At 48.2% G+C, this 18,441-nt stretch overlaps 1 protein-coding gene across 3 annotated transcripts in view; it reads right to left on the bottom strand.

The window, feature by feature from the left end:
- Positions 1 to 17,205, bottom strand: part of CEP104 (centrosomal protein 104) — a 44,765-nt gene extending 27,560 nt beyond the window's left edge. For 2 of the 3 annotated variants that reach the window (XM_024760268.1, XM_024760269.1), the window contains exons 1-5: positions 17,093 to 17,205; positions 4,469 to 4,642; positions 3,951 to 4,089; positions 2,630 to 2,692; positions 2,260 to 2,336 (exon numbers count right to left, since the gene is read on the bottom strand). In XM_024760268.1, coding sequence (XP_024616036.1) covers positions 2,260 to 2,336; positions 2,630 to 2,692; positions 3,951 to 4,089; positions 4,469 to 4,642; positions 17,093 to 17,205 — 566 coding nt within the window. Of the gene's footprint in view, positions 1 to 2,259; positions 2,337 to 2,629; positions 2,693 to 3,950; positions 4,090 to 4,468; positions 4,643 to 17,092 lie in introns of those variants that run through there. The other variant, XM_024760270.1, reaches the window with a different exon arrangement.
- Positions 17,206 to 18,441: the final 1,236 nt, after the last annotated feature.

Here is an 18,441-nt window from a genome sequence, read left to right as displayed (position 1 = left end):
CGTGCAGGGCTCTGCTCTGGGCGCAGGGACAGGACAGAGCATGTGAATCATTTGTAGACGTGGGAAAACCAAAACCAAAGCCAGCCATGAGCAGGCCCCAGCCCTGCAGAGGCTGGCTTGGTGGCCCAGGCCGAGTCCAGGGTTGCATTTCACGCCACAGTAATGGTGACGAGCATTAAAGATGGAGAACTGCTACCACTGGGCTTGTACCTCAAAGTGTCTGACCGTATGACATCACCATCCAGTCCTGCAGGAGATCAGAGAAATCCTTCCCAGAATAAATGACCTAAACGTGATCTGAATCACCTGTTTCGGATTCTGCATCGCCTCCCTCTTTCCTCCCAATTCTATAACCGGCCAGAAGCTTTCTTCTGGGCCTGACATTTAGAACCAGGACGCCGTTCTAACTACTCGACAGAAGCGTTAGGGGACACGGTCCAGAGCCTCCCAATCTGCTGCATCAGAGGCAGGAAGACACCTGCTGTTAGCTTCGCCTTGGGTGTCCTTGCACACAGCAAGTATCATTAAAGAGATTATTTGTCATACAAGTTTGGTTGATTAACAATATACTCAAACAGGACAGGGGACCACATCACCTTTCAAAAGCAGCCAGGACCCCCTTTCCCCAGGCCTTGACTCAGGCGGCTGTGGGCACAGCAGCGGGCACATGGCCACGGCGGCTGTGAGCGTCTCCGTTCATCTCAGTGATGACTGAACAAGAGCACGTTTCTGTGCTTCCAAGATCCGTTGACTCTTTTTACCTAAATACACACCACACGCTCAAGTCTAACTCACTCTGCCTTGAAGTTCCAGAGGTGAAACCAAGACTTCATTACAGTATAAAAACCCTACGAAGGACGAAATGATGTTGCAATGCCGAGGCATCAGCAGCGCCCACTTTCCACAATGCCCCAGCACTGCCTGTGGACTCAGCCTCGGGCACTGCCCACAACCTTTCAAGACCTCCCTCTACCTTCGGGAAAACCCTGGCGGGGTGGGGGGGTGAGTCAGGACAAGAAACTGCAGTTTACCATCCCCCGTGGCTAACTTGATAAAGAACTGATTTAAACAGAAACCACAATTCCCCAGAGGGCTTTCCCTGGAGATACTAAACCTGGTAAGTGAGCTCAGTCGTCCCTGTTCAGCAAGGGCAAAGCTGGGGGCAGCACCTCCACGATGCTGAAGGAAGTACCTGCCGTCAGTGCTCCCCCCGTGCTCTCACCCCCACCTGGCAAGGTGAGGACTCCAGCAGGCGGGAAGGATCCGGGCTGAGGACTGAAGCGGAGCTTGTGTAGGCGGGATGATGGGTCACCCTGCACCGTGACTTTTTATACACGAAACTGTAAGCACGGCCTCCACTCCAGCGTGCCATACTCAGCACCACTCAGTGGCTCTGAGCAACGGCACAGAGAACTGACCCCACGTTTGATGCAAACGGAAGAGCCAGCAGTTCTGGCCATGTGCGTGTGAGCGTGGAAATACACCACAGGTCATGTGCAAATGTCAACCGTGTACTAACATCTAAGCATCTTATCTCTTCGCTATTGGGAAGTTGCCATCAGAGAAGGGGACCTGGGTATTCTTTTGAATCCCTTTCTCTTTAGGCCGGGCGCCTGTGCAAGGGGTCCCCCTACTTTCATAAACAGCAGGCACATGACAAGGGTGCTGAAGGACTCTGTCCCAGAGGGGCACCTAGGGACAGAGGGTGTAAAGTGCCGTGCCCTCGGCCTTGCCCTCCACGCCTGACTTGCTAAAGAGTCAGCAAGATAGCGAAATCTGTATAACTGTCCACGTGAGGCACGTGGAGAGGAACTTACAGAAACTGATGTGACATGCGGTTCTCACTCCCTGAAGGAATGAGGTTTTAAAGCAGACATAAGATGAACTTTGGGGTACCTGGTAATCTGGGTCAATTAATACATCGATTCTTACCTATGAATTTGCCTGTGCCACCAAAATACCAAAGGACGGCTGACAGAGCTTTTATCTGAATGCTTTCGAGGAACTGGCTAGTAATACCAGAACATACAAGAAACGAAGTCATCTCTGCAGGGCAGTGAATGAAGATGTGCTGAATAAAAGGGTGACCTTAATCTGCAGTATATTTAAGACAATCCCATCAGTGGCTTATTCGGCTCCAGGCTGAATGTAGAGGCCCCCAGGTCCAGGATCCTTTCTTTGGAGCTGACTTGCACTTTCATGATTCCAAGGAAAGTTACAGAAACTTATTGCCTCGGGGGAGGGGGGCAGGGCTCTTACCCAGAACAAGTTCCTTCGAGAGCTGGGTCCTCTGTGTTGTGCCCTAGATAATGATCAATCAGCTTCTCTCTAGAGGTCTTTGGGGGAAAAAGTCATGCTTAGTATCTCAGAGAGAAAAGGAACAACATAAAACAGAGATGATTTGACATAAAGGTGTCAGTCAGGGAGCTTCAATGATCCTAGTGTCCTGGAGGGACAACTAAAATTCTCGAGTAAAGTTTAATACAACAGCTGCTGAAAATGACCTGCTAGCTGTTCACCAGATAATTTTGTGAGGATTTTTAGGATGATACTCTTGTGACAAAAATAAACGATCCCCTCTTGTTAGAAATAAATGTCCCTCTTCAGGAATGAAACTTCCCAAACTTACAATATTGCTTTCATCACTGAAATCTGCAGGGTCTCCAATGATATTTATTGCCACCAAAGCAACCTAAGAAAGAGTTAATCAACAGAAATTAAGTATAAAATGTTTGACATGACTTAACTCCTTTATAACAAACTCTGAGCCATACTGTCAAAAAACGGGATGAGGTACAGCAAAATGCTTTAACTGTAAAATCTCACGCTAATATAGATTAATGACTTTTATAAATTATATAAGTTAATATTCTAATGCTGAACCAAGAGGGTATTTTAATGTTTAAAGGATGTTAAAACAATACAGCTAAAAAACCTCCAAAGTTTTAACCCAGCTTTATATCGAACCATTGCTCAAGGTTAAGGATGGGGTCACATCTACATGATCGTGGTAAATTAGACAATGAAATGAAAACCTACATTAACATAGCTTGGTTTGTCCAAGGCACTGATTCTCACTTGACGGGGAGGAGCCGCCTTCGCGTACCCCCTTCCTTGAGAATCACGGTTGCTGAACTGAAAACTGAGGAATTACTGCTGAATATACAGATGGGGTGGAGGAGGGAAAAGGCTCAGAATTCTGCTGTCAAATACGGACCAGGCACCACGACTCTGTCTCAGAACTCTCCTTCAGCTCACTCGCTCAGCAGAAAGCTCTGACTTGCTGGAATGCTTGCATTCCTCTTGGAGGGGGCAGGGAGTGCTGTAAATACCTGCGCTAATTAACAAGACTGCTTTGGACACAGTTGATTTCCACTAATATTCTTTATGCCAAAAAAATAAAAAGAAAGGGAGGGAGGGAGCTACAGAGATTCTGGACTGCATGCATCATTAAACCGCACTCTCAATTTCCAGCAGGGGATTTATCTTGTAAAAGTTTAGGGGGTTTACGTAGAACAGTGCTGTCCAACAAAAATAATGGGCTGGCCGAAAAGTTCGTTCGGATCTCGAACCTGAACAAACTTTTTGCCCAACCCAATATAATGCAAGCCACATATGTAATTTTAAGTTTTCTAGTCGACACAGTAAAAGAAACATTTAAAGTTGATTTTTTGATTTTAACAATATATTTAAAGCTAATGTATCCAAAACATCCTCCTCTCCTTGTGTAACCGAGCCTGGGTCACACATGCAGCCCATGCACTTGGACCAGCCACGCTCCCAGCATGCATAGCCGCACGTGGCTGGTGGCTCCGAATCCGAATCGGAGCACGCAGCTCCAGGGAGCTTAGCACTCTCCCACAGACACCACCTTAAAGGAGGAGTCTCAGATGCCACAAAGCAGGGGGTGGGGTAGGGGTGTCACCAAGGGGAGGGCCCATGTTTCTCACCTGATTATACACATTGTACTTGTTGATATGGTTTTGGTGAAAAATCAGCTTAAGAAACTGTCCTACTGCATCCACATACACCGATTTCAGTTCCCGGGCTTTGCAACCTGTCTTTTCATTGTCACAGAGAGAGACGTAGCTGAAAGAAAAAACACAACTCTGGAATCACGCTGATGTGGAAATATGCTGCCTTCGGTGCCCACTGAGCTCCGCAGGTTTCAAGGAAAGTTGTTAGGTTTGGAACGAAAAACCCTAGGGAAGAAAGCCCAGAAGTCAAGTTCTAAATAGTTCTCTTAAGATAAGCTCTGCCCCTGAAAAGTGGCCTGAATACGACTGACAGGAACACTGCCCAGTAAGCGCGCTGAGCACCAGGCTGGTGTTCGGAAGGGGTGTGCTCTCCACCCGCACACACGTACGTAAGACAGGGCCAAGGGCAAGGGCGACTCCTTAGCTTTCAATTGCTTTGAGACGGAGTTAGGCTAAGAGTCCCCACCGTACATGTTAAATCGCATTCTTACCCAAGCCTTCGAAACCGCTCTGCTTGATACGGTGTGAAATACTCAGGCAGGCTCTCACTAACGTAGAACTCGATTTTACTGGAAATCATATACTGATGAGCAAGCAACTGTAGTTTTCTTATTCGACATCTCTCCACCATTTGAAGAACAATTTCTTGTGGAAACTGGCAAAACCTGAAAGCAAACACATTTTTGTTTTATCTGCAGGATCTCCGTAGAGGGTCGAGGGATGTTCGCAGCCACGCTTCCACGTACGTGTCAGGTCTGTGGGTTCTGACGCTGCCGGGTCCCCGGTGCTGTCCCCGCCCTCTGGCCTTCCAGTCGCAGCTCGAGCTTGGAGTGAAGGTCTGATGGGGTCTGCCAGCCCCCCAGCGTGAATCATACTTGGAGCAGTTAGTTAGTGGTTTGAAATGAAACCCAAAGTTTATCACGAGATAAAAACGTCAATCTAAAGATGCTGTACTAGTGAGTCAAAGGACTTTCCACCAGAACCTGAACACTTCAGGAAACCCCTTGCTTTACAGAATCCTGAGTGGAGTGAGCAACGATCAGTACTTCAAGAATGCCTCTCAACGCTCGCTCAGCGGCCTGGAGAAGCCTACAATTGTCCACGCTGGAGCTTCTAATTCTGCCCAGAAGGGACACAGAGCATTAGAACGTCACACTGCAGTACATGATCACGACTGGGGGCGGGGGGCAGCACGACGCTTCGACAGCGGGCAGCGTGTGTGCCGAGCTGGCCAACACTGGGCGCGCACGACAGTGGGCATCGAGGGCATCTAGAGCCAGGGAAGCACCGAGGACGCGACAGTGGGAAAGGCCCCTCCAGCACGCGTCACGATCCTCCTCGAGTGCAGTGGTGACCTGGCCACTGGCCGGCCTGGCCCCTCTCCCGCCTTTCCTCCCAGCAGCCCCAGCTGAACTGCACCAGAGCCAGATTGCCCCTTCTCTTGACCCGATCACCCCATCAACACACACGCACACTCACTCACACTCTCACATTCACACGCACACTCACACACTCTCATACACATACACTCACGCTCACACAGTCACTCACACAGTAACACACAAACACACTCATACACACTGAAACACACACACCGACACGCACATACTCACACCCATTCACACCCTCACACAAATACACTCAATGCTCACACACACAAACACACACTCACATACTCACACTCATATACACTCAGTCACACACTCACACAACACACACACACACACTCACACACACCCATACACTCCAGAAAAGCCTGAGGAGCCTCCCATGACCCTGACTCCGTCTCCAGCTCCCACCCCGTTTCTCAGCTGCCTCCTTGGCCAAGGTCACAGGCCACCACTGACCTCCACGAGGCTGACTGCAATGTACACCTCATGGTCCTGACTTCCTGGGCCCCTTCCTGCCTCGGGCCGCCTTCCCGTCCGGCCCTGACTGTGCCCTGGGCTGGGTTCCAGGTTCCCTTCTCTATCTAGACTCACTGTGAGGCATTCCACCTGCCCCATGGCTTTGAAAACCTCCTAACAGGGAGGAACCCCAAGTAAATACCATCCTGTGTCCGAACTTGCACATCTCGTTGGTGACTTGACATTGAGTGCAGGCATCCGCAAAGCGCCACATGTGACCCAGACAAACACACTCCTGACCCAGCTCCCCAAGCCGCCCCAAACAGCCTCCTCCCCCAGCTTTTCAGCATTAGCACCGCACCCATCATGCGGCCCGTGCCCGTCCTCACGCTCCTAGCAGAGGGGCCACCATCAGTGGACAGGACAGAAAGGAAGCGCACAGGAAGGATCATCAGGCGGGATGGATGGGACTCTGGAAACTTCTGTGTTTAACTGAGGGACGTGAAAGGGTGAATGGGAAGAGTGCTGCTGAGAAAGTGGGGCCAGTGACTATGCATATTCTGGGGGGGTGATCCCTGGGATCTCCTAAATGCCAAGGTTGTAAGAGAGAGGCATGTGGGGCAGGAGGGCAGCCAGGAAACTGGGAACTTAGCAATTCGAGCCTTGAATACCCTTCAGTCAAGCACTGCTTTAGACATTTAAGATATTTACTTTTTTTAAATGGAGGGTATAGACATTATAATTGGCAGTGAGATCATTCTAGACATAAGGACACAGTAATCTCATGTGGGAAAAAATCCTTTATAAAAAAAAACAGGGGCTTCCCTGGTGGCGCCGTGGTTGAGAGTCCGCCTGCCAATGCAGGGGACGCGGGTTCGTGCCCCAGTCTGGGAAGATCCCACATACCACGGAGCGGCTGGGCCCGTGAGCCATGGCCACTGAGCCTGCGCATCCGGAGCCTGTGCTCCGCAACGGGAGAGGCCACAACAGTGAGAGGCCTGCGTACCACCAAAAAAAAAAAAAAAAAAAACAAAACCTCCAAAACTGTTTAAGGAAAACTAAGATGACTGACAAAAGTTAGAAGCTGCATATTTTAAAGCCCTTCAAAAAAAGGGCTATGGGACTTCCCTGGCGGTCCAGTGGTTAGGACTCAGCGCTTTCACTGCTGAGGGCCTGGGTTCGATCCCTGGTCAGGGAACTAGGATTTAGCTATTCAAAGGTAGCTTATTGAGAGTTTATAGATGAATCAAAAATACCCCTCAAACTGATGAAAAGAAGGGACAATACACTGTGCAAATCAGTGAAGAGAAACTCATCTAAAATGGAGCCAGAGGCCCCGCAGGGAGGGTCTCAGGCATGGACTTCCTTCATCCGGGCAGGGAGCAGCAGACTTGGCTGCCCCAGCAGCAGAAGGGACACTTTCTCCTGGTCCAGTAACAGCCCAGCCAATGAGATGCTGTGACCACCCCAAACCCTCGCTTTCCTCCAATGGACTTAGGTTCAAAGCAGCCCCTCCCAAGTGCCCCTTTTCTCTGTAAAATAAGGTTTCTCCCTCTCCTTTGTCCTCAGACTCACCTATGCTTTCACCAGTTTGCATGTCCCGAACTGCAATTCCTCTGCCATTGTGGAATAAGCTCATTTTGCTGGCAAAAACAACTGGCTATTTTATTTTTAAGGTTGACATCGCATGGTGTGCAGAAATGGGTTCTGGAGGAGACAGAGTCTGGACCCACATGTGACAGCCGCCCGTGCCCCGTGCCCTGCTCCCCTCCCCTCCCCTCCCCTCCTGGCAGCGAGAGCCCTCCTCCTTCCGGGCCAGGAAGCCTCCTCTTTCTGGGTCAGCTCCCTCCTTTTGGTTGAGTGCTCTGACTTTATTGGGATCTGCTTGTTTTCTTTTCGGGAAGGCTTTGTCCCTCAGGTGAGTACTCACTCATTTGTTCCCCCTGTTGGAAGTGTGCTAGAATTTTGGTAAAATTCCACTGGAATCAGGCTGTTCAGGGATTTTTCTTTTGCTCTTGAGACAAGCTCTAAGAAATGGGACCCCAGTCACCTAAATGCTCTAAGGGCACCCTCCTTCGGGGACCCTGGCTGGTTTTATGTTTAAAAACTATGGTCCTTCCTCATGCACATTTTAAACTAAATAGACTGACTTAACCTCAAATACTTCAGAATACCAAGGGCCATTATGGGGAACTTTCAACCTCTCCAAACTTGTTTCTCTCAGAACCAAATTAGAAAGCGACGGCTCTAAAACTAAACAGACTGAATGGGATGCTTATTTTAATCGGTACCTTGGAGCTTCCAAACACATCCAGGACTCTAATAAAACTGCCTCTTTACAAAACACCATTTCTAGACTAACAGAGGAGAACAAACTGAAAGAAGACAAAACGGCTCTGAGGCCTCTCCCCCGCCCCCGCCCCTTGTGCCCCTGAGCCACCTTCCCTCCCCTTCTGCCCATCCTCACCTCCTCTGGGCCCTCCACCCGCTCCTAACCCTCTTGCTGAACTCCCCTTTTTCTCCAAACCTCTCCCTGTTTCCCCCTCCCCTGAACTTATTAAGTCCTGCCCTTTTAAAGCTAAGCCTTCTAGGGGTCTAGATGCTAAATCCCTAGTTACTTATGTTGCCTGGACTAAAGCTGAACTTCTAGCTATAGTCAAAGATTTCCCAAAGTAACTGAGGACCCCCATGGATTTGCTGAAGAACTTATCCACTTATAAACTTATCAACCTGGCTTCTCAGATTTATATCAATTAGTCCACATGCTTGCTGGTGAAGCTCAGGCCCAACATTGGATGAAACTTGCCTGATGGGAAAATCCTGAAAGGGATTTGGAAAAACAAACCCTGACTGTTAGCAGGAAATCCAAGAACTTGCTAGAAATTTTCACTAAGAGTTTCAAAAGGTCTTCCTAAGCATGATGACTGGAACAAAATTCAGGCTTTGCCTGCAAAACCTGTTCACGGCCATTGTAGTTGTCTTCAGACTGTCTTTAGAGAAAACTCTGGTCTTCTTTTGGATGTTGAATCTGCTTGGGTTGCCTTTAACTCTGTGTTCATTAACGGGCTGAATGGGGATTCTCTTTCAGTTAAAAGGACCAGGATGGGAACTTCCCTGGTGGCGCAGTGGTTAAGAATCCACCTGCCAATGCAGGAGACATGGGTTCGAGCCCTGGTCCGGGAAGATCCCACATGCCGCGGAGCAACTAAGCCCGTGCACCACAACTACTGAGCCTGCGCTCTAAAGCCTGCGAGCCACAACTACTGAAGCCTGCGTGCCTAGAGCCCGTGCTCCGCAACAAGAGAAGCCACCCCGATGAGAAGCCCATGCACCACAAGGAAGAGTAGCCCCTGCCCATCGCAACTAGAGAAAGCCTGTGCACAGCAGTGAAGACCCAACGCAGCCAAAAAAAAAAAAAAAAAAGGACCAGGATGGAATGGGAAACCCTGTCCACTCCAGGTTTGGTTAATTTGGTAAATCAGTGCGTTTGCACGCTAGACAATTCAACAAATGGAGGCCCCACCCTCCCCGCCAAACAAAACCTCTTGGTCTCTGCTATTACTGCAAAAAGCCAGGACATTGGGAAAAAAAGATAATTAAAGCCTAAGCACTGCAGGCACCTTCAGGCCTCTAAGCAACCTTTCCAGCGTCCTCTTAACCCCAACGGCCAGGCTCTGAGGAACCACAGGGGGCTCTGCCAACCCTCCCTTTTAATCGGCTCGGAGAAACAACACTCTGGACAGGGATGAATCTCTGTGTCCTTACTGACACCACAGCTACGCTCCTGGTGCTCAACCCCACTGCTGTAAAGCAGCCCTGCCTCGGAGTGCTAAACAGTTCAAACAGTGGGGGTTTCTAACGAACCCCCAAAGATCCCTGTCTCAGAACCCGTTGCCTTTTGTTTAGGCCCTCTGAGAGACACACACTGTTTTCTCCTTAGGCTCCTTCATCCTTATTCGATCACTGGGCAGAGACTTCTGAGGAAAATACCATGCTGGAATTTCCTTCTCCTGAAAGGGGGAAATAGTTCTAGAATTTGACAGTAGCCATCAAAATAGCCAAGCAGGGAACTGAATGACCTTCGATATCTTTTACTTGCTCTGTCTCAGATGCATCAGAGGTGATTTCCAGGATACTCACTAGTCACTTGTCACCAGTGGATCAGCTGCCACTTTCCCTGTGGGCAAAACCTCCAACTGAAATACACAGAATTCAGTGCTCCTCCTACTAAGAGTCAAACATATCCCTCAAAACTTCTCCCCAGAATTCATCAGTACCTTATAATTAAATAAAGAGGTCCTTCAAGGCATCAAGCCCGTAACAGAAGATTTCAAAGCCGCAGCCTCATTATCCCTTGTACTAGTCCCTGTAACACCCCGCTTTGCCCGGGAGAAAACCCAGCGGCTGAGGATGGAGGTTTGTCCGGAAACCGGAATAAGTGACACTGTTACCCCTGGCACCCTGTCTTCCCCCAGCCCCATATGCGACTAGCATCCATTTCTACTAAAAGCAGGATCTCACTGTAATTGATCTATGCGCTGCGTTCTCTAGCATTCCTGTTGATAAAGCTACTCTGTATATTTTTGCTTTCACTTGGGAGAGAACAGTAGACCTGGACAGAAATGCTTAAGGCTTTTACTGAAAGTCCTTCTTCTTCTTTTTATTTAAATTTATTAAAAATAAATTCTTTTGGCCGTGCTGCGCAGCCCGTGGGATCTCAGTTCCCTGACCAGGAATTGAACCGCGCCCCCTACAGTGGAAGCATGGAGGAGTCTTAACCTCTGGACCGCCAGGGAAGTCCCTGAAAGTCCTTCTTACTTTTCAAACCTTAAAGGCTGATCTGGACAATACCGTTTTCTGCAGGCTCTACTTTATTAGAATATATGGATGGTTTGCTTCTCTGCTCTCCTCTAAAACTTCACAGGAGGACAGCATTCACCTGTTAAAACCTTTTAGCCTTAAAGGGACATAAAGTCTCCAAGGAAAAACTGCAGTTTGCTCAAACTCAGGTTCAATATTTAGGGTACCTGATCTTAGAATGAGGCTACCTTTAGATACAGGCAGGCTTCATGGTACCCTCAACTTCCCCAAATCTAAAACTCAGCCCAATTATGAGGTGTTTTGGGCTAGCTGGCTACTGTCAAAACTAGATCCCAAATTTCTCTCTTATGGCCCAGCCCCTGCATGTTTTATAAAAAACAACAAACCGGACTCTATTATTTGGGGCGATCAGGATGACATAACCTTTGGAGCCTTAAAGAAAAGCTTAATAAGGGCCCCTGCCCTTAGACATCCTAATTGTCAGCTTCCTCTCGTTCCCTTTGTACGTGAGAAGGAGGGGAACGCCTTTGGAGTATCATCCCAAACACAGGGACCATCATCGACCCATTGGTTAGTATAGTCGACAGCTGGACCCTGTGCCATGGGGACAGCCCCCTGGTCTCAGAGCCACTCCTGCCACTGCCCTTTTGGTTAAGGCCACCAAAAAAATAATCATGGGATTCCCTCTAACCGTCTTTGTACCCCATGCAGTAGAAGCTCTCCTGAATTTGCGCCACACTCCTGTGAGACCCTCTTGCTAACCGCTCCTCACAGAACTCTTTCTTGGTGGAATAACGTCAACCCTACTGTTCCTCTCCCCGCTGCTCTGACAAAACTCTTCCAGACTGCTTAACACTGACAGATCACCTTTTGACTCCCTGCAATAGTTCACAGGAAATTCCTCTAACCAATGTAGATTTTTCATGATTTACTAATAGTTCCTATCTAAAAGATGCAAAAGGTAAACACCGTGTGGGGTTGCTGTCGCAACTCCTCTTGAAGTCATCAAGGCAGTATACCTTTGGCTACTTCAGCCCAAAAGGTGGAATTACATGCTCTCACTAGGGCTTGTACTTTAGCCAAGGGCAAGACCACCAACATTTATACCCACAGCCGGTACGCCTTTGGGGTAGCCCATGACTTTGGGACGTTATCAAAACAGCAAGGTTTACTTACCTCTGATGGGAATAAAATTTAAAATGGCTCTCATGTCTAACATTTATTAGATGCCATATTTTTGCCAGCTGCTCTGGTTACTAGCAAGGTCCCTGGGCATTCCAGACTCGAGTCCCTGTAAGCTAAAGGAAACCACCTTGCTGACATTTCTGCCGGAAAATGCTGCTCTCAAAGGAACCAATGGCTAACCGTCTGTCATGCTCCAAAGGGCTATCCCCACATCCCCCAGATGATAATTTGGAAACAGACTAGAAATGCCCAACAACTGGCCCCAGAAAACGAAAAACAATATTGGAAATTGAATAACTGTTGGCTTGATAAAAAGACAGAACTCTTGGTTTGGGCCAAACAACAATCTGGTCCTACCAGAAATTCTAAAGTTCCCACTACTGACCACTGCACATGCCTTAAGACACTGGTCTACTGGCAAAATGACAGAGTTCATGAACCAATATTGGTGAAGAAACACAAAGAAAGCTGTGAGCAGCGCCCACTGTGCTTGTCCCACCTGTCCAAAACACAACCCAGGAAAACCTGTCTGCACTGCAGTAAATTGCTAATGGGCCACTCAAGACCTGGCAGAGGAATTTTATTCAGCTGCTCCCATCTCAGGGATATAAATATGTCTTAGTCATGAGTTGCATGTTTTCTCACTGCACTGAAGCTTTCCCTTGCAGACAGCCTACTGCCTCTTCTGTGGCTAAGATCCTGTTAGGAAAGATCATCTCTACCTGGGGAACCCCCCCCCCCACCCCGAACTTCAGCGGTTGGACACTTTGACAGGTCTGTGGCTGGTTTTACACTTTCACTGTCTTACCATCCTCAATCCTCAGGGCTAGTCTAACGCATTGATGACATCATTAAGACCCAACTGGCAAAATTTGTAGAGACCCTCCAAATACCTTGGCCAAAAGCATCACTGTTGGCCCTTCTAAATCTCAGATCCACCCGTTTGGGAACTCACAAACGCTCACCCTCTGAGACAGTCACAGGAAGCCCAGTGCACCTGGTTCCCGCCTCCTTTGATCCACAGCCGATAAACGGAGATATACTTCAATATTGTAAGGGCCTTACTGTTTCCATTGAAAGTAATCACACTTTAGTGAGGTCTTCATAGCATGTTCCCAGGAGATGAAGACCTTAAGTACCACACCATGCAACCCGGAGATTTCACCTACTGGAAGGGACACCGCAAGGAGGATTCCCTTCGACCTCACTGCAAAGGCCCCATCAGGTACTGCTAACCAACCCTTGTGCTGCTAAGCTCCAAGGAATGGACTCCTGGATTCATGTCACCTCTAAAGAAAACACCAAGCCCTGAGTGGACCTGCACACCAACTGGCAACTTGAAAGTAAAGATTTCCAGGAATTGAAGCATCTGATGAGACAGCTTTCCCAGGATGGACCAGGCCCATATACCCTTTTCTCACTATTGCTTCTTACCTTATTTTCTCCCTCTCTACCTTGGACAGACATTGCTTTTATGCACATTTCCTGATCTACTGCAAAAGAGGGAAACCTCTCTGACTGTTGGATTTGTCACCAGAAACCTTGATCTGTCCATGACAGCAGTGACCCCTACTCACACTATAAGTAACTTCTCTGGAATCCCAAATGCCACTCTGTACCCAAACTGTTCCGCAGGTCCCTTGTATAAGGTGAGACTACTAAATCCGCATGCCCTTGTTCCCCGGCTTAATTTAAGCTCTCCTGAATATACATACAGAAGACACTGGAGCAGTCAGTTTGAGTCAGACCGTTTGTAAGCTGGCTGTCACGCCCATATATTTAGGAAGACTTTTAGTATGTGATAACATCATACGTGAGTCTTGGTTGAAGGACGCCAAGTCCTTGATACCGACAAATGAGCCCATAAATGCTACTACTGATGAGGGGTCCTGCGTGCTCCTCCCGGTTACTCTTCTATGTGTGGAAGCCTTGGCAATGGCCCCAGCTTGGGCAGCTCATCATCTTGACATCTGGGGGGTAAAAGAACAGTGTGCTTTTGCTGTATCCACTGTTCTACTTTCTCTTCATAACAGATCAGAAACCTCCCATTGGCCTATTGTGTTAAACCTCCTTAGCTGCCTTACATGGGAACTTCCAGCAGGCGTGTATGACCCCAGGTTTGCCTCTGCAGGGAAAGCCACCTTTCTCCCCCCATCAGAGTAGGTGCCAATGAACACATGATTAGAAATCTCTTCCTAACATCAGAAGAGCTGGCCAGTGGCACAGCCGAAGGAGCAGCAGCCCAACATCGTTCACTTAACTTATTAGCTAAAGTAGTTTCAGATAAGTGCATAGCCCCCAATTACCTATTTGCTGAGCAAGGAGGTGCTGGAACAATAGCAAATGCCATCTATTGCACATGGATAAATGTCTCGGGAGAAGCAGAAATCCAATTACACAAAACCAGGGAGCAAGTGCACTGGCTGCAAAGGATTTTCGCCTGACATTCCACGGTCCTTGGATTTGTTCAGCTGGCTACCTTCAGGCCTAGGGTCATGGGTCAGAACTATCATAAAGTTTGGAACTGTCACGTTACTTTGAACTTTGCTTTGCATAATCATCTTTAACCCTTGTACCTGTTACATGTTAAACCTTTGCAGAAATGATGTGCGCAAAAGAGTGATGTTGGCTCAATGCTTTGAGATCTCCAACGTGCACAGCCTTGACAAGATGTACCCTTTAGACAGGAACGCTTGAGAGTCTTCCCTTCTAACCTTCCCTGTTACCCAAACATGGCCTTAGACGGTTTCCTACTGCTATGTAATTTCCCTCCGACTTTGGATGTGACAAATACGAAAGGTCCGTCCTGACACTGAAGGACAAAAACCACTAAATGCGGACAACCTGACTCTTGATCAGTGATACTTCTGGAGAAAGTTCTTGTTCAAAAGGGGGAAATACGACAATTAATAAAAGGAAACCTCAATTAAAATGGAGAAGGGGAGCCCTGAAGGGGGAGCAGTCAGGCACGTATCTTCCTTCATTCCTGGGCAAGAAGAAGCTGACATTACTGCCCCAGCAGGAGAAGGAAGATTTTCTACTCGTTCAGCAACAGCCCAGCCAATGAGACACTGTCACCACCCTGAACCCTTGCTTTCCTCCAATGGACTTTCACTCAAAGCAGCCCCTCCCAACTTCCTCCTTTTCTCTATAAAGCAAGGTCGAGTAAGGTTTCTCTCTCTTCTTTGTTCCCCAGACTTGCCTATGGTTTCACCATAGCTTGCATGTCCCGAATTGCAATTCCTCTGCCATTCTGGAATAAACACATTTTGTAGGTAAAAGAACTGGCTATTTTATTTTTAAAGTTGATTATTACCTAAAAAGGTATGTATCTCTTCAAGATAAACTGACAGCTCTAAATTTCTTTCTTTTTTTGGCCATGCTGTGCGTTTTGCAAGATCTTAGTTCCCCGACCAGAGATCGATACTCAGGCCCGGAGCAGTGAGAGCACTGAGTGCTAACCACTAGACCACCAGGGAATTCCCTAGATTTCTTTCCAAATGAATATTATTTGACAATAAAAAATTCATGCCCAGAGGCTCTGATCATTGGTGTAAACTTTGTGTTCTCTTGGAGAAGTGTGGCTCATGCCCTGAAGATTTCAGGCTCTATGAATTCCTAGGTCATAGAAGGCACTGGAAAAACTTCCCTTGCACCCTTGTAAAGACCCCCAGGACCACCTCCCACTGGAGCTATATCTATCAGTGCCTGAGCAATCACTCTGTGACCTGGGCTAACAGAGCACTCTGTCCTCTCTTTGGGAGACTTGGCTTGAGGTTACTTTCCTTTGCCTTCCTATGATGTGCTTGACCTCAGAGAACACTGTTGAAGTCAGGAGACCCCCCGAGCCAAACCCAGCATGAGTCTGAATGGAGATCAAGGCACATATACCCTTTCCTTTGAAGCAGTCTGAAAGTTTACTACTAAAACAAGTATAGGTCATGCCTTAGAAGAAATACCATGTCAAGATGTGAAAGAACCATATCAGTATTACTTTTATAAATATTACAAAAAAGCGGCCCTGTCTGTGTATTTAAGTACCTTTAACTCATGCATAAATGCTGAATAAGTGCATTTAGTAGGAAGGACCTCTGCTGAAGGGAAATGCAGGTGTGTGTGTGGGGGGAATGCAAGTGTATTCGCATAAAACCATGGCCACAGCTCACTCCGGGCCCCTGGGCTTGGGGAGAAGCAGGACTGGACTGATTCGTGAGTCTGGGGGGAGCGTGGATGTGACTGAGGCTGCCTGATGGAGGTGTTCCTCCAGCCCCCTTGGGCCTGGTGAGGCTGCCCCGGCTGGCCCAGTCCTGGGATGCTACTTGCGCCCAGATAAAGCCCTTGTTCAATATCAGCTTCATCAGCATTAAAGAGGCTATTTGTCCCCATCTGCTCTACTCTTTTGTTTCATTTCTCAGTTCACTGAGAGTGGAGTCTTGTTTGTCCGGTTCCCTCAGAAACGCCAAAAGGAAAATATATTTGAATTTTAAATGGGATTTACATTCAACTTTTTAGCAATATGTCATCTGAATAAATGTAAGTCACAGTATATGACTGAATGTAAACGTCATACAGATTTACATGTTCATGAATAGGAGCAAATAGTAAGCCTTCTACTCACTCTTGGAAAACAAGTCATGAGGAGTGAGATTCCCTGAGGAGGTGAGGGGAGCAGGAGGTGAATGGCCTCAGGTGGCCGACACTAAGTCGGGGAAGCCAGATCAGGCCCTGGGGCAGCTCAACAACTAACTCTGCCCCACCTTTGGGGAAGAATGAAGGCTTCTCAGGAAAAGACTCAAATGTTTCAGAAAAATACTCTCTGGTATTACATCACTCAAGTAATGAAGACTTTTAAAGGTGTACAAATATTCCAGATGAGTCTGAAAGAGACTTGGCTAAAGTCCTGTGTTACGTGAAAGCAGTGAGATGTAAAATCTTTACCACCAAGCACAGAGAATGCGGGACTGGCCCTCAATCAGGGAATTGGGGGAGGGGCAGTTCTCCTTCCTCTCTTCCGTATCTGCGTGCTTCTTAAGTGAATGTGGGTTAATGTTATAGGGAAAAAGGTTCAACAAATTTTCTTTAAAAACAGAAGGAAAAAAGTCCAGCGCGTAACTAGGTGGGTGAGTCTGCAGCACAGCCCGACCCTCGTGTGGTTCTGCCGTCTGAGTCGCAGTGAGACTAGCAGTTGAGACGGAGAGAGCCCATGCGCCCTTGAGGACCCACCGCCCTTGGCTCCCCCCCCACCCCGCCCGTCTGACCCACCTCGGTGACCTCCACCCGCTGACAGTCGGTGCATGGATCATCAGTTCCCGGGCACTGAAGCCGTCTTCGTGTCCCGATGAGCTGACAACGACGAATCCGAGCTTGTGGGGCATCCTGCACGCCGGGGCTGTGTGTGAGGGCAGGAAAGACCGCTGTGAGGGACTTAGCAGTACATCGTAACACTGAAAGTGTTATCTCCTGCCTTGTTAATACACAAAGTAATTCCCAACCTACTCAGGACTGTCCCATCACTTTGAAAGAGTCTAGCTCTTATTACACAATTTTTAAGATGCCTCTTGACTTTTCCCAAGTATATGCCAAAAAGTTTGACCAGCGTTGTGGGTTGAACTGTGTCCCCCCAAAGCTATGCTGAGTCCTAACTCCTGGTGCCAGTGATGTGACCTCGTCTGGAAACAGTGGGGACGTCAGCAAGTTAAGATGAGGTCATATTGGAATAGGATGGGCCCTGCTCCAACATGACTTGTGTTCTTATCAGAAAAGAGACAGGGACACACACACACAGACAGGGAGAAGCCAAGTGACAGTGGCCGAGCAGCTGGAGCACTGCATCTACAAGCCAAGGAAAGCCGAGTACTGTCTGGAGGCAGCAGAAGCTAGAAGGGGCCGGGAAGGAGACTTCAGAGGAAGCGTGGCCCTGCACAAGTGCACCTTGATTTTGGACTTCTAGCCTCCGGGGTAAATTTTTGTGGTTTTAAGTCATCCAGTTCGTGTTACTTTGTTATGGCAAAAACAAGGTCTTTTGCTAAGATATGAATATAAGGATTTTCAAATTATTAAGGAACTAATAAACCAGTGTGCTAATGAGTTATACAAAAATAAGGGGAAAGGGGGCAGTTTAATCAACAACATTGCTAAATGAAAATGCTGATCAGCAGGGAGAGCAGAACCACGGACGGAACCTCAAGCACACAGGCGTTCTCCCCGAGCCTGGCGGAGTGGCTGACTCTGGGCAGATGCGCCAATACCAGCTGAAGGATTTTCTTGTCTTGATGTTTTAGCAAAGCTGGCTTGGCTCATAGCTACCTACCATCGTTTTGAGGGTGGCTGTAGTGACGCCTAGTTTTGCCCACTCCTTTGAAAACAGCACCTCAATCCCAATTTCCCTCCGTGGTTCTGTCCTCCCCACACCCGGAATTGTGGGGCTGACGCCCATCCTGCCCCCCACAGATCCCCGCCTGAGGGGGCACGTTTCCCAGGCTTGGGTGGTCCATGAGTTCCACATCCTTCCTCAGGAACGGGCTCAGGGATGGAGACATGAGAACAGGACCCAAACTGGACCAAAGCCACTCAATCCCAGGACCCTGCGGAGGCTGTGGCCATAGCATAGA

Source organism: Neophocaena asiaeorientalis, unplaced genomic scaffold, assembly GCF_003031525.2.
Source record: "Neophocaena asiaeorientalis asiaeorientalis breed wild unplaced genomic scaffold, Neophocaena_asiaeorientalis_V1.1 scaffold489, whole genome shotgun sequence".
Classification (NCBI taxonomy): Eukaryota; Metazoa; Chordata; class Mammalia; order Artiodactyla; family Phocoenidae; genus Neophocaena; species Neophocaena asiaeorientalis.
The sequence above is the reverse complement of the archived record's forward strand: the minus strand, read 5'-3'. Positions and strand labels throughout refer to the sequence as shown.